Consider the following 15,309-nt stretch of genomic DNA (forward strand, 5'->3'; position numbering starts at 1 on the left):
AGAATAGGTATTTCCTTAATATAGTAGATGAATATTCAAGGTTTCCCTTTGTATTCCCCTGTGCAAATATGACTGCTTCAACTGTTATTAGTTGTCTTTCACAGTTGTTCTCTATTTTGGTATGCCAGCTTATATCCATTCAGACAGGGGATCCTCGTTCATGAGTAACGAACTTCAGGAGTTTTTGGCTAGCAAAGGTATTGCCTGCAGCAGAACAAGCTACAACCCTGGAAATATAAACACATATGCAGTATAATGTGATCCTTTATTGACAACGTTTCACCCACACTATGGGTGAAACGGTATTTGATACCATTTATTTCCAAGCTACAACCCTCAAGGCAATGGTCAAGTGGAGCAGTTCAATGGTACTATATGGAAGGCAGTTACAATGACATTGAAGTCACACAGTCTACCTGTTCAACACTGGCAAACTGTCCTACCTGATGCTCTTCACTCTATTAGATCACTGCTGTGCACAGCTACTAATGCAACCCCTCATGAAAGACTCCTCAACTATTCACGTCATTCTTCTACGGGAGCCTCCGTGCCCACTTGGTTATGTCATCCTGGACCCGTTCTCCTGAAGAGTCACCGTAGGATGAACAAGACGGATCCTTTAGTTTAGTGGAAGAGGTAGAGCTCCTGCAAGCTAATCCACATTACGCCCACATTCGCTACCAAAATGGTGAAGAGACTACAGTATCTACAAGACATTTAGCCCCAGTTGAAATCCCCATTAGTGTGGAATCTCAAGATACACCAATAGATGTGAAAGATGCTTCATTTTCTCCTGGAAAGCCCCTTGAGACTACCCCTACGGAAATAGAGGATTCTGCTCCAGCAGTTAGTCAAACCCCGCTGGAAAATATTGAACCTGGTGAAGAGGCTCAAGGGCTACGAAGGTCGGGACGTGTACGTCGCCCACCTAACAGTTTGGGAGATTACTGTCTCTGATATTTTAGAAGGGGGAGATTGTAGTGATACTGCTCCTGTGGGAAGCAGCAGCAGGATAATACTGCACCACCTCTCGGGGCCCTTACCAACAACAACAGTTTGGTGTGAGTCATGGGCGCCAATACATGGTGTGTGATTCTCTTCTCTTCTATCCCTATATTAGTGATGCAGATTACATGGTGAGTTTAAATATGTGGCCTGTAGTTATAACTTTTCTCTTGACATATGCAGGACATCACCATCCCTGTAGAAGCAGTTATTAGATGTACTAGTCATTATATTTTGTTGTTGCAGAAGTACTATGAAGATTCTATGTTCAATAAAGCCTAGAGATAAGGCCTGTGTTTCTATCACAACACATACATTGAGTGCCACAGAGTTAATCTGTTCTAGGCATAAGTTGGGGTCTGTGTTGCTTAGTCTATCTTCCCAGCCTATATCGTTTAGGACTTAGTTTACTTGGTCCCACTTTATGTTCTTGTAACAGAAGTTGAATTTGGTGAATGCTCCCTCGTGACTAGTCTCATTATGTCGGTCTGGGGCTCCGCGCATACATGACTGAACCTCGATTATGTTGTGATCTGAGTATGTTTTTGATATGGTGACATTTCTTATCAGATCATCATTGTTTACCTGGAGTTTACCTGGAGAGAGTTCCGGGGGTCAACGCCCCCGCGGCCCAGTCTGTGACCAGGCCTCCCGGTGGATCAGAGCCTGATCAACCAGGCTGTTGCTGCTGGCTGCACGCAAACCAACGTACGAGCCACAGCCCGGCTGATCCGGAACTGACTTTAGGTGCTTGTCCAGTGCCAGCTTGAAGACTGCCAGGGGTCTGTTGGTAATCCCCCTTATGTGTGCTGGGAGGCAGTTGAACAGTCTCGGGCCCCTGACACTTATTGTATGGTCTCTTAACGTGCTAGTGACACCCCTGCTTTTCATTGGGGGGATGGTGCATCGTCTGCCAAGTCTTTTGCTTTCGTAGTGAGTGATTTTCGTGTGCAAGTTCGGTACTAGTCCCTCTAGGATTTTCCAGGTGTATATAATCATGTATCTCTCCCTCCTGCGTTCCAGGGAATACAGGTTTAGGAACCTCAAGCGCTCCCAATAATTGAGGTGTTTTATCTCCGTTATGCGTGCCGTGAAAGTTCTCTGTACATTTTCTAGGTCGGCACTTTCACCTGCCTTGAAAGGTGCTGTTAGTGTGCAGCAATATTCCAGCCTAGATAGAACAAGTGACTTGAAGAGTGTCATCATGGGCTTGGCCTCCCTAGTTTTGAAGGTTCTCATTATCCATCCTGTCATTTTTCTAGCAGATGCGATTGATACAATGTTATGGTCCTTGAAGGTGAGATCCTCCGACATGATCACTCCCAGGTCTTTGACGTTGGTGTTTCGCTCTATTTTGTGGCCAGAATTTGTTTTGTACTCTGATGAAGATTTAATTTCCTCATGTTTACCATATCTGAGTAATTGAAATTTCTCATCGTTGAACTTCATATTGTTTTCTGCAGCCCACTGAAAGATTTGGTTGATGTCTGCCTGGAGCTTTGCAGTGTCTGCAATGGAAGACACTGTCATGCAGATTCGGGTGTCATCTGCAAAGGAAGACACGGTGCTGTGGCTGACATCCTTGTCTATGTCGGATATAAGGATGAGGAACAAGATGGGAGCGAGTACTGTGCCTTGTGGAACAGAGCTTTTCACCGTAGCTGCCTCGGACTTTACTCTGTTGACGACTACTCTCTGTGTTCTGTTAGTGAGGAAATTATAGATCCATCGACCGACTTTTCCTGTTATTCCTTTAGCACGCATTTTGTGCGCTATTACGCCATGGTCACACTTGTCGAAGGCTTTTGCAAAGTCTGTATATATTACATCTGCATTCTTTTTGTCTTCTAGTGCATTTAGGACCTTGTCGTAGTGGTCCAATAGTTGAGACAGACAGGAGCGACCTGTTCTAAACCCATGTTGCCCAGGGTTGTGTAACTGATGGGTTTCTAGATGGGTGGTGATCTTGCTTCTTAGGACCCTTTCAAAGATTTTTATGATATGGGATGTTAGTGCTATTGGTCTGTAGTTCTTTGCTGTTGCTTTACTGCCCCCTTTGTGGAGTGGGGCTATGTCTGTTGTTTTTAGTAACTGTGGGACGACCCCCGTGTCCATGCTCCCTCTCCATAGGATGGAAAAGGCTCGTGATAGGGGCGCCCCTTCTTGCAGTTCTTGATGAACACAGAGTTCCATGAGTCTGGCCCTGGGGCAGAGTGCATGGGCATGTCATTTATCGCCTGTTCGAAGTCATTTGGCGTCAGGATAACATCGGATAGGCTTGTGTTAATCAAATTTTGTGGCTCTCTCATAAAAAATTCATTTTGATCTTCGACTCTCAGTCTGGTTAGCGGCTTGCTAAAAACTGAGTCATATTGGGACTTGAGTAGCTCACTCATTTCTTTGCTGTCATCTATGTAGGACCCATCTTGTTTAAGTAGGGGCCCAATACTGGACGTTGTTCTCGATTTTGATTTGGCATAGAAGAAATACTTTGGGTTTCTTTCGATTTCATTTATGGCTTTTAGTTCTTCCCGCGATTCCTGACTCCTAAAGGATTCTTTTAGCTTAAGTTCGATGCTTGCTATTTCTCTGACCAGTGTCTCCCTACGCATTTCAGATATATTGAGGTCTAGTGTATTCTCCAGTCTAGTAGGCTCTATTATTTGCTGGTTTAAGGTGAATTTTGTGCAGAGATTTAAAAGCTCGTATGTGTGTTCTCATCTGAGCTGCCTCCTGGTGTTATCACTGCAACAGCATTATTTGCTATATTCCTCCATTTTAGGTGCCTTAAGTTGAAATACCCCAGGAGCAAGATGTTGGGTGCAGGAGCTGGAAGATTTTCCAGACAGTGGTCAATTTTCAACAGCTGTTCCTGGAATTGTTGGGACGTTGCATCCGGAGGCTTGTAGACTACCACAATGACTAGGTTTTGGTTCTCGATCTTTACTGCTAAAACTTCCACTACATCATTTGAGGCATTAAGCAGTTCTGTGCAAATAAGTGACTCTGCAGTATACAGGCCAACCCCCCCTCCTCCTTTTGTCTGTTCACTCTGTCACATCTGTACAGGTTGTAACCCGGGATCCATATTTCGTTGTCCAAGTGATCCCTTATGTAGGTCTCTGTGAAAGCCGCGAACATTGCATTTGCCTTTGCAAGTAGTCCACGGATGAAAGGTGTTTTGTTGTTCGTTGCTGGCTTTAGACCCTGTATATTTGCAAAGAAGAATGTCATCGGATTGATGGTACTGGGGGAGACTTTTTTTTCCGGCACTAATATCTGTATCTGTTCAAAGTTTATTCTCTATAAGGATTACAATGCTGAGTTTACAGAAATTTGGTTATTGTGTGGTTTACATGTTGTAAAATAGTGATTACAGAGTGTACCACTAGAACGCTTAGCATGGCCATCGACTGTGATTCCACTCCAGAAATGACTGGATTTGGTGTACGATTTCTACTATTTCGTGCCAGTTTTTTTTTTCCTTTCTGGCACTAAAAAACCTCTCCCTCTTGAGTGGCTGTGGCTACCCAGGTTCTCCCATGGTCTGGATGTTTTGTATCTTTTTGTCCCCTTTAGATGGTGTGCCTGGCAATTTAAGTTATAGCACAGTCTTTCCTTTACTGAAGAGGGACACATTTCAGGGTGAAAAAGCTTAAAGGAAGGGAGTTTGCATTTTCCTGTTGTCATATGGGCACGGCATTTTCTAGGGTGGTCAAAGTTGCACGTCTCATCTGTTTTTGCAGATATCCCATGTCTGCAGATACCAAGTGCATAATATGTGCACAGGCTTGGTTTCTGTTTGCCTTGGGTTTTTGTAACTGTATTCCCTGCTGGTGCATGTTTTCCTGTCTCATTCCTGTCCTCACTAGTACTAACAATGGAGCTCTCACCAGTTGTTTCTGGTAATATATCCTCACTATTACTAGTGGAGTCCCCCTGTTGGCTATCTCCTGTGGCATTACTAGTTTGTAATATTGGTTTTATCTTGCCCTTGACTACATTTGTTTTCCCACTACAGCTCCTGTCTCCCTCGAGGCCACTAATATGCATTCCTCCATGCATGCAGTTACTGTCTACCAGGACAGCACCTCCAGCCTTACAGTTCCTGACTACCTGGCTAGCACCTCCAGTCATACAGTTACTGTCAGCCAGGACAGCATCCGCACCAAGGGCGATAACACCATCCAGCCCAGACTTTTTATTTTCCCATCTGTTATAGAATGCTTCCAGGTTTTCTATGAAGGCTGCTTTGATGTTATCCTCTTTTAATACCAATGTGATTTTAGTCCACAGATTGATCTCATTTGGGCATACCCAAAAACACTTCCCTGATATAATACCTCTTGTAGATAATTCTTGAATATTTGCACATGGAGCGTGAGCCCAATTTCAAATTCAAATTCAAATTCAAAGTTGCATGTAATCCGTGTGGAAGCCCGCTTGTTTGCTTGGCTGCAGACTACACAGGATTTCATAATGTGATTTTAATGGTTGATTTACTATATTCTACTAATAACCTCTTGAATATTCTACTAATAACCTCCTTAAAGTGAAGATCTGGCTATTTGTAGGTAAAACGTTTCGGAATAGATACTTAACTGTTGCACATGTCTTACTTACCAATGAGATAAATAGTTTACTGAAATGCTTTAGTTTGCCATATTTAGTATTTAAATATTGTAACAATTTGGTACATTTGTATCGGGAAATAATGAGGTAGAAGATCTATTTTATTATATATTTTGGAACAGACTGGTTATAGTGTGAACATCAGTATGAATGTTAATGTGATTTGGATTAACATGGTTGATATATACACATCAGGATTAAATATATTTTGTCTAATTAGGGTTTAAGACCGATTTAGGAAGTGCTTGTTGATTTTTTTTTTTTTTGTAGGTGGCTGAAGGGGAGCGTTTTCCTCTTCTAGAAGGGAATTTATAATTCTAGGTATCTCTCTTTATAAGGGTGATTACCAATAGAGTGTGAGCAAAGTAACATTTATGAAGGGGTTCAGGGAAACCGGCAGGCCGGACTTGAGTCCTGGAGATGGGAAGTACAGTGCCTGCACTCTGAAGGAGGGGTGTAAATGTTGCAGTTTAAAAACTGTAGTGTAAAGCACCCTTCTGGCAAGACAGTGATGGAGTGAATGATGGTGAAAGTTTTTCTTTTTCGGGCCACCCTGCCTTGGTGGGAATCGGCCAGTGTGATAATAAAAAAAAAAAAAAAAAAAAAATAAATACTAATAGACCCCTGGCTGTCTTCAAGCAGGCACTGGACAGGCACCTAAAGTCAGTACCTGACCAGCCGGGCTGTGGTTCATACTTTGAACTGCATGCAGCTAGCAGTAACAGCCTGGTTGATCAGGCCCTGATCCACCTTGAGGCCTGGTCACAGACCGGGCTGCTGGGGCGCTGACCCCCCGGAACTCTCTCCAGGTATAGGTTAAGTCGAACACGAGATTTACCTGGAGAGGGTTTCGGGGGGTCAACGCCCCCGCGGTTCGGTCTGTGACCAGGCCTCATGGTGGATCAGGGACTGATCAACCAGGCTGTTAATGCTGGCCGCACGCAAGCTGACGGTGTATCAAAGATATAATTATTTCTTGTATTGTCTATATATTTTGTTACAGTTCTCTTGGAGGAAGAATCTGACCACTGGGTTAATATTCATTTGTGTCCTGTATATACACAATGCACAGTAGTAAGTGTGGCTGTTTTGCATGTTCAGTAATTTTAATATCAGTATTATGTACTCCATAACTATTCTGTGGATGGTAGTGAAAAGATGGAAATAAGTCACTGACTTTTTTTTGGATTATCCCAGGTTCTCTACACATATGCTGCTATGTATGGTAATCTATGTAACTGTATTTATGACCTGGTGGCTAAAGCTCCCGCTTCACACACGGAGGGCCCGGGTTCGATTCCCGGCGGGTGGAAACATTTCGACACGTTTCCTTACACCTGTTGTCCTGTTCACCTAGCAGCAAATAGGTACCTGGGTGTTAGTCGACTGGTGTGGGTCGCATCCTGGGGGACAAGATTAAGGACCACAATGGAAATAAGTTAGACAGTCCTCGATGACGCACTGACTTTCTTGGGTTATCCTGGGTGGCTAACCCTCCGAGGTTAAAAATCCGAACGAAATCTTATCTTATCTTAACAGGTGTACATATGGGCTTATATCTACAGTTCACTTATCTGTTTCAACCAAGTTAGGAAATTTGCTTAGTATATCTGGTATCTTATTTTCAAAAATAAGATATCTTGACATGTCACACAGGTTATTATACTATCTCAATATTCCTCAACAAGTGGACAATTAAGCACATAGTGCTCAAGACTATAAACCATATAATTTGCACTTAGTTTGATCATCTATGTGTCTCCCAAACTACCAGTGGTAATGAAGTATTTACCACTATAGTAACTTATATGTTTGAATACCAGGGATGCTGCTTAGTGTAAGTAAGTAAGTAAGTAAGTTTATTCAGGTATACACAAATACAGTTACATAAAATTATCATACATAGCAGCATATGTGTAGAGAACCTAGGATAACCCAAAAAAGTCAGACAGAGTGACTTATTTCCATTGGAGTCCTTTATTTCCATTGGGGTCCTTTATTTCCATTGGGGTCCTTTATTTCCATTGGGGTCCTTTATTTCCATTGGGGTACAATAAAAGTATTGTATAAAAACTGTGCCATAGTTATGGGATTTGTACTGGAACTAGACGCGTATTGTTCCTGGTCAGAGGCTAGGAGAGTGACGTGTTTAGAGCAGTAGTTAAAACACAGCAGAATGATTAAGATGTTCTGGTGTGAGTGGGTGAATTACCTGGAGAAGGTTTCGGGGGTCATGGTGGATCAGGGTCTGATCAACCAGGCTGTTACTGTTGGCCGCACGCAAACTGACGTATGAACCACAGCCCGGTTGATCAGGTACTGAGTTCAGGCAAGTCTTTTTTTTTAGTATATATAGGTAATTTTATTTGTGTATATCGTTCCACAATTAATGTGAAGGTACAAGCTGGCCCTAGAGTGGTTTTTTTCAATGTTAAATAACTTGCATACCCCTAGACTTTTCAGGTTATTTATTTACTACCAGTACATGTACAAGGTATACAGACCATACCTGACATTAATGACATACTACTATATAGAAAGTACCTTGTTATACAAAGTATTTCTTGCAAATTAGGCCAGTTTTACCCCAGGATGCGACCCACACCAGTCCTGGAGTTTACCTGGAGAGAGTTCCGGGGCTCAACGCCCCCGCGGCCCGGTCTGTGACCAGGCGGCCTGGTGGATCAGAGCCTGATCAACCAGGCTGTTACTACTGGCTGCACGCAAACCAACGTACGAGCCACAGCCCGGCTGGTCAGGAACCGACTTTAGGTGCTTGTCCAGAGCCAGCTTGAAGACTGCCAGGGGTCTGTTGGTAATCCCCCTTATGTATGCTGGGAGGCAGTTGAACAGTCTCGGGCCCCTGACACTTATTGTATGGTCTCTTAATGTGCTAGTGACACCCCTGCTTTTCATTGGGGGGATGCTGCATCGTCTGCCAAGTCTTTTGCTTTCGTAGTGAGTGATTTTCGTGTGCAAGTTCGGTACTAGTCCCTCTAGGATTTTCCAGGTGTATATAATCATATATCTCTCCTGCCTGCGTTCCAGGGAATACAGGTTTAGGAACCTCAAGTGCTCCCAGTAATTGAGGTGTTTTATCTCCGTTATGCGCGCCGTGAAGGTTCTCTGTACATTTTCTAGGTCAGCAATTTCACCTGCCTTGAAAGGTGCTGTTAGTGTGCAGCAATATCCCAGCCTAGATAGAACAAGTGACCTGAAGAGTGTCATCATGGGCTTGGCCTCCCTAGTTTTGAAGGTTCTCATTATCCATCCTGTCATTTTTCTAGCAGATGCGATTGATACAATGTTATGGTCCTTGAAGGTGAGATCCTCCGACATGATCACTCCCAGGTCTTTGACGTTGGTGTTTCGCTCTATTTTGTGGCCAGAATTTGTTTTGTACTCTGATGAAGATTTAATTTCCTCGTGTTTAGTGTGGGTGTATGATCCACTTAATATTTGTATTTATAACTCATTACAATTGTGACCAGGTGTGGACGTATCAGTGGTTCATTACTTTGTAATTTGTTCATGACTGTAACCATGTATAGGAGTGAAGCTGATTCATTACCTCTGTAACTTGCCATGATTAGTGACCAGATCTACCTGGAGTTCATTACCTTTGTAACTAGTTCAGCTGTCATAACTTTGGGGTCCAGTCACTGGACCCATTATGTACCTTTGTAATCTTTTGACTACCGCCCACAGGATGGGTATGGGGTGCATAAAGATATTAAACTAAAGTGTGTGTGTGTGTGTGTGTGTGTGTGTGTGTGTGTGTGTGTGTGTGTGTGTGTGTGTGTGTGTGTGTGTGTGTGTGTGGTGTGTGTGACTCAACAATCAATATTTGCACCAATAACTCATTACAGTTGTGACCGGGTGTGGAAGTGTGAATTGCTCATTACTCTATAATTTGTTCATGATTGTAGCCAAAGTATAAACGTAAGTAACCATTCTACAGAATTCATTACCTTTGTAACTTGTGAGCTCATTACCTTTGTACCTAGTTCAGCTATCAAAACTTTGGGGGCCCAGTCCCTGGACCCATTACGTACCTCTGTAATCTGTAAATACCTTTGTAACTTGTCATGATTGTGACCAGACTTACCTGGAGTTCATTACCTTTGTAAATTGTGAGTTCATTACCTTTGTAAATTGTGAGTTCATTACCTTTGTAAATTGTGAGTTCATTACCTCTGTAACTTGCTCAGCTGTCAAAACTTTGGAGTCCAGTCCCTGGACCAATTATGTACCTCTGTAATCTTTTGACTACCGCCCACAGGATGGGTATGGGGTGCATAATAAACATATTAAACTAAACTACCATATCTGAGTAATTGAAATTTCTCATCATTGAACTTCATATTGTTTTCTGCAGCCCACTGAAAGATTCGGTTGATGTCCGCCTGGAGCCTTGCAGTGTCTGCAATGGAAGACACTGTCATGCAGAGTCGGGTGTCATCTGCAAAGGAAGACACGGTGCTGTGGCTGACATCCTTGTCTATGTCGGATATGAGGATGAGGAACAAGATGGGAGCGAGTACTGTGCCTTGTGGAACAGAGCTTTTCACCGTAGCTGCCTCGGAGTTTACTCTGTTGACGACTATTCTCTGTGTTCTGTTAGTGAGGAAATTATAGGTCCATCGACCGACTTTTCCTGTTATCCCTTTAGCACGCATTTTGTGCGCTATTACGCCATGGTCACACTTGTCGAAGGCTTTTGCAAAGTCTGTATATATTACATCAGCATTCTTTTTATCTTCTAGTGCATTTAGGACCTTGTCGTAGTGATCCAATAGTTGAGACAGACAGGAGCGACCTGTTCTAAACCCATGTTGCCCTGGGTTGTGTAACTGATGGGTTTCTAGATGGGTGGTGAGCTTGCTTCTTAGGACCCTTTCAAAGATTTTTATGATATGGGTTGTGTAACTGATGGGTTTCAAGATGGGGGGTGATCTTGCTTCTTAGGACCCTTTCAAAGATTTTTATGATATGGGATGTTAGTGCTATCGGTCTGTAGTTCTTTGCTGTTGCTTTACTGCCCCCTTTGTGGAGTGGGGCTATGTCTGTTGTTTTTAGTAACTGTGGGACGACCCCCGTGTCCATGCTCCCTCTCCATAGGATGGTAAAGGCTCGTGATAGGGGCTTCTTGCAGTTCTTGATGAACACAGAGTTCCATGAGTCTGGCCCTGGGGCAGAGTGCATGGGCATGTCATTTATCGCCTGTTCGAAGTCATTTGGCATCAGGATAACATCGGATAGGCTTGTGTTAACCAAATTCTGTGGCTCTCCCATAAAAAATTCATTTTGATCTTCGACTCTCAGTGGTTAGTGGCTTGCTAAAAACTGAGTCATACTGGGACTTGAGTAGCTCACTCATTTCCTTGCTGTCATCTGTGTAGGACCCATCTTGTTTAAGTAGGGGCCCAATACTGGACGTTGTTCTCGACTTTGATTTGGCATAGGAGAAGAAATACTTTGGGTTTCTTTCGATTTCATTTATGGCTTTTAGTTCTTCCCGCGATTCCTGACTCCTATAAGATTCCTTTAGCTTAAGTTCGATGCTTGCTATTTCTCTGACCAGTGTCTCCCTACGCATTTCAGATATATTGACCTCTTTTAGCCGCTCTGTTATTCTTTTCCGTCGCCTGTAAAGGAAGTGCCTGTCTCTTTCTATTTTACATCTACTCCTCCTTTTTCTTAGAGGAATAAGCCTTGTGCATACATCGAGTGCCACCAAGTTAATCTGTTTTAGGCAAAAGTTGGGGTCTGTGTTGCTTAGTATATCTTACCAGCTTATATCGGTTAGGACTTGGTTTACTTGGTCCCACTTTGTTTTTGTTATTGAAGTTGAATTTGGTGAATGCTCCCTCGTGACTAGTCTCATTATGTCGGTCTGGGGCTCCACGCATACATGTCTGAACCTCAATTATGTTGTGATCTGAGTATATTGTTTTTGATATGGTGACATTTCTTATCAGATCATCATTGTTAGTGAAGATGAGGTCTAGTGTATTCTCCAGTTTAGCAGGCTCTATTATTTGCTGGTTTAAATTGAATTTTGTGCAGAGATTTAAAAGCTCGTGTGAGTGTGTTTTCACCAGAGCTGCCTCCTGGTGTTATTACTGCAACAATATTATTTGCTATATTCCTCCATTTTAGGTGCCTTAAGTTGAAATCCTCCAGGAGCAAGATGTTGGGTGCAGGAGCTGGAAGATTTTCCAGACAGTGGTCAATTTTTAACAGCTGTTCCTGGAATTGCTGGGATGTTGCATCCGGAGGCTTGTAGACTACCACAATGACTAGGTTTTGGTTCTCGACCTTTACTGCTAAAACTTCCACTACATCATTTGAGGTATTAAGCAGTTCTGTGCAAACAAGTGACTCAGCAATGTACAGGCCACCCCCCCCCCCCCCCCTTTGCCTGTTCACTCTGTCACATCTGTATAGGTTGTAACCTGGGATCCATATTTCGTTGTCCAAATGATCCTTTATGTGGGTCTCAGTGAAAGCCGCGAACATTGCCTTTGCCTCTGCAAGCAGTCCACGGATGAAAGGTATTTTGTTGTTTGTTGCTGGCTTTAGACCCTGTATATTTGCAAAGAAGAATGTCATCGGACTGGTGGTATTGTTGGTACTTGGGGGTTAATTTTTTTTTCCGGCATTAGTATCTGTATCTGTTGGTTTGGAGTGGAGGCCATCGACTGTGGTTCCACTCCAGGAATGACTGGATTTGGTGTACGATTTCTGCCATTTCCTGCCAGTTTTTTTTTTTACCTTCCTGGCACTAAAAAACCTCTCCCTCTTGAGTGGCTATGGGTACCCAGGTTTTTCCATGGCCTGGATGTTTTGTATCTTTTTGTCCCCTTTAGATGGTGTGCCTGGCAATTTAAGTTATAGCACAGTCTTTCCTGTACTGAAGAGATACACATTTCAGGGTGAAAAAGCTTACAGGAAGGAAGTTTGCATTTTCCTGTTGTCATATGGGCACGGCATTTTCTAGGGTGGTCATAGTTGCACGTCCCATCTGTTTTCCCAGATTTCCCATGTCTGCAGATACCAAGTGCATAGTATGTACACAGGCTTGGTTTCCATTTGCCTTGGGTTTCTGTGACTGTATTCCCTGTTGGTGCATGTTTACCTGTCTTATTCTTATCCCCCCTAGCACCAACAATGGAGCTCCCACCAGTTGTTTTTGGTAATATATCCTCACTATTGCTAGTGGAGTCCTCCTGTTTGCTATTTCCTGTGGTATTTCTAGTTTGCAATATTGGTTTTATCTTATCTTTGACTACACTTGTTTCCCCACTACGGCTCCTGTCCCCTATGAGGTCATTTATATGTATTCCTGGAGTTTACCTGGAGAGAGTTCCGGGGGTCAACGCCCCCACGGCCCGGTCTGTGACCAGGCCTCCTGGTGGATCAGAGCCTGATCAACCAGGCTGTTACTGCTGGCTGCACGCAAACCAACGTACGAGCCACAGCCCGGCTGATCAGGAACCGACTTTAGGTGCTTGTCCAGTGCCAGCTTGAAGACTGCCAGGGGTCTGTTGGTAATCCCCCTTATGTATGCTGGGAGGCAGTTGAACAGTCTCGGGCCCCTGACACTTATTGTATAATTCCCGACTACCTGGACAAAATCTCCGGCTTCACCATTACTGTCTCCCAGGACACCACCTCCAGCTTCACCATTACTGTCTCCCAGGACACCACCTCCAGCTTCACCATTACTGTCTCCCAGGACACCACCTCCAGCTTCACCATTACTGTCTCCCAGGACAGCACCTCCAGCTTCACCATTACTGTCTCCCAGGACAGCACCTCCAGCTTCACCATTACTGTCTCCCAGGACAGCACTATCAGCCCCACATTTACTGACTACCAGGGCATCACCTCCAGCCTTACAGTTTCTGACTACATGGCCAGTATCAAGGGCAGTACCATTCAGCCCAGACTTTTTATGTTCCCATCTGTTGTAGAAAGCTTCCAGGTTGTCTATGAAAGCAGCTTTGATGTTGTCCTCTTGCAGACTATACAGAGCTTCATAATGATTTGAATGGTTGATTTACTGTAATTCTACTAGCAACCTCTTGAATATTCTATTAATAACCTCCTTAAATGAAGCTCTAGCTATTTGTATTTCTATTTCTAACTGTACTTGTATATTGGACAGCTTACTGTGTACGTTCCTGATTTATATTTATTGTTTGTGTTTGATAAGGGCGCCTACAAACCCATCCGTTTACAGTCTGCTTTATTGTCCAACGAATCCGTTTGAAACCAGTCAAGGGTTCGGACCAGTCGAGGGTTCGGACCAGTCGAGGGTTTGGAACCAGTCTGATCTGATCAGTGGGTCACTTATTTAAAACATACTGGTCGGTGATTTGGGCTAACACATGAAGGATCTACTTGAAATTATCTACCCGAGTAATATGTGATTTGATCGATACAAAAGTATAACTTGCGTGTTGAGGAACCGGTACTCATTTTACTGATGGGTGAACGGGGACATAAAATGTCTTTATGGAAACACGTCCCTAATAGTACTGGAGATTCTTGCCAGAGTGATGCTACTTGGGAGTCTTCCACTCATCTACAACTCTATTGCCAAACCAGTATTTCCCAATATTTTCCTTAAGTTTATAATATATAATGATAACGAGTTATTTATTTTTAAGTTTTATAGACGTGTCTCTAATTGCATTTATTTTAGCAGTTTGAACTGTAGGAACATAACTTTTTTCAAAGTTTGGTGATTAAAAAAAACACTTAAATTTTTCACTGATACTAGTAGTATATGCATACCTTATTTATTATTAAAACCATCATCAAAAATTACTGATAAAAATCCCACCAGAGCAACATCAAAAAATGGACTTAATACTTTTTTTTCAGGCTTGACAATTCTTCCAGAGATCAAAGTGACAGATGATGACAAACCCAACACTGCTAACTCAGAAATTGAGCTGGAATTGCTTACAGGAGATGAGGATGAATATTTCACCATGGTGGACAGAAAGCGAGGCACCATCACCCTGGCTAAGCACCTCGACTATGATGCTGGTCCAAAGAAATTCTTCCTGGGCGTCGTGGCTAAGGTGTCACCATTAAATTTCAGACATTTTGTAAAAAAGGATTGATGAAAGTATTTAGGATTTAGCTGCTAAGGACTACTCAATGTACCTATTTCACTTTTACGTATGTATATATACATATAATTAAATTTAAAGTAAAATATGAAATTAGGTAATAAAATAATGCTATGCAATGAGCAAAAAATAAGATTTGACAGATAAAACTGGTTATGGTGGTGTTTTCTAGTCAAATTAACTTGTCTAGGCAATCCTTGAAATAACTCATTTGCTTAGAAATCTGGCTTCTCAAGGGACAGTTCTTAGATTCAGTTGGTCAGGTTCTGTGAAAAAAAGACAGGTTATGCAGTGTAGGTTGAATCATTCCCTCATTTCACCTGATAATCATTTCTTTATCATCATAATGACCATTTCCTGCCATGGCTGGGTGACACAAAATACATTTAATATATTTCAAGTAAAACTGCATTATCAAAGTGAATATTTCTCTGAGTGACTATAGCACATATTATTATTACCCTGGATGAAAACTGAAATAAAATATTATTCCCAGTAACAGCTCTGAGAGACTCCCTGGCAA

The 15,309-nt window shown here is 42.7% G+C and overlaps 1 protein-coding gene across 1 annotated transcript in view; it reads left to right on the forward strand.

Annotated features, from left to right (window-relative positions):
* The window catches only part of LOC138855362 (cadherin-89D-like), a 42,813-nt gene extending 28,036 nt beyond the window's left edge, over positions 1 to 14,777 (forward strand). The window contains exon 5 of the mRNA XM_070104411.1: positions 14,533 to 14,777. Coding sequence (XP_069960512.1) covers positions 14,533 to 14,777 — 245 coding nt within the window. The remainder of the gene's footprint in view (positions 1 to 14,532) is intronic.
* The last annotated feature ends 532 nt before the right edge of the window (positions 14,778 to 15,309 follow it).

The sequence above is a fragment of the Cherax quadricarinatus genome, chromosome 91, assembly GCF_038502225.1.
Source record: "Cherax quadricarinatus isolate ZL_2023a chromosome 91, ASM3850222v1, whole genome shotgun sequence".
Lineage (NCBI taxonomy): Eukaryota > Metazoa > Arthropoda > Malacostraca > Decapoda > Parastacidae > Cherax > Cherax quadricarinatus.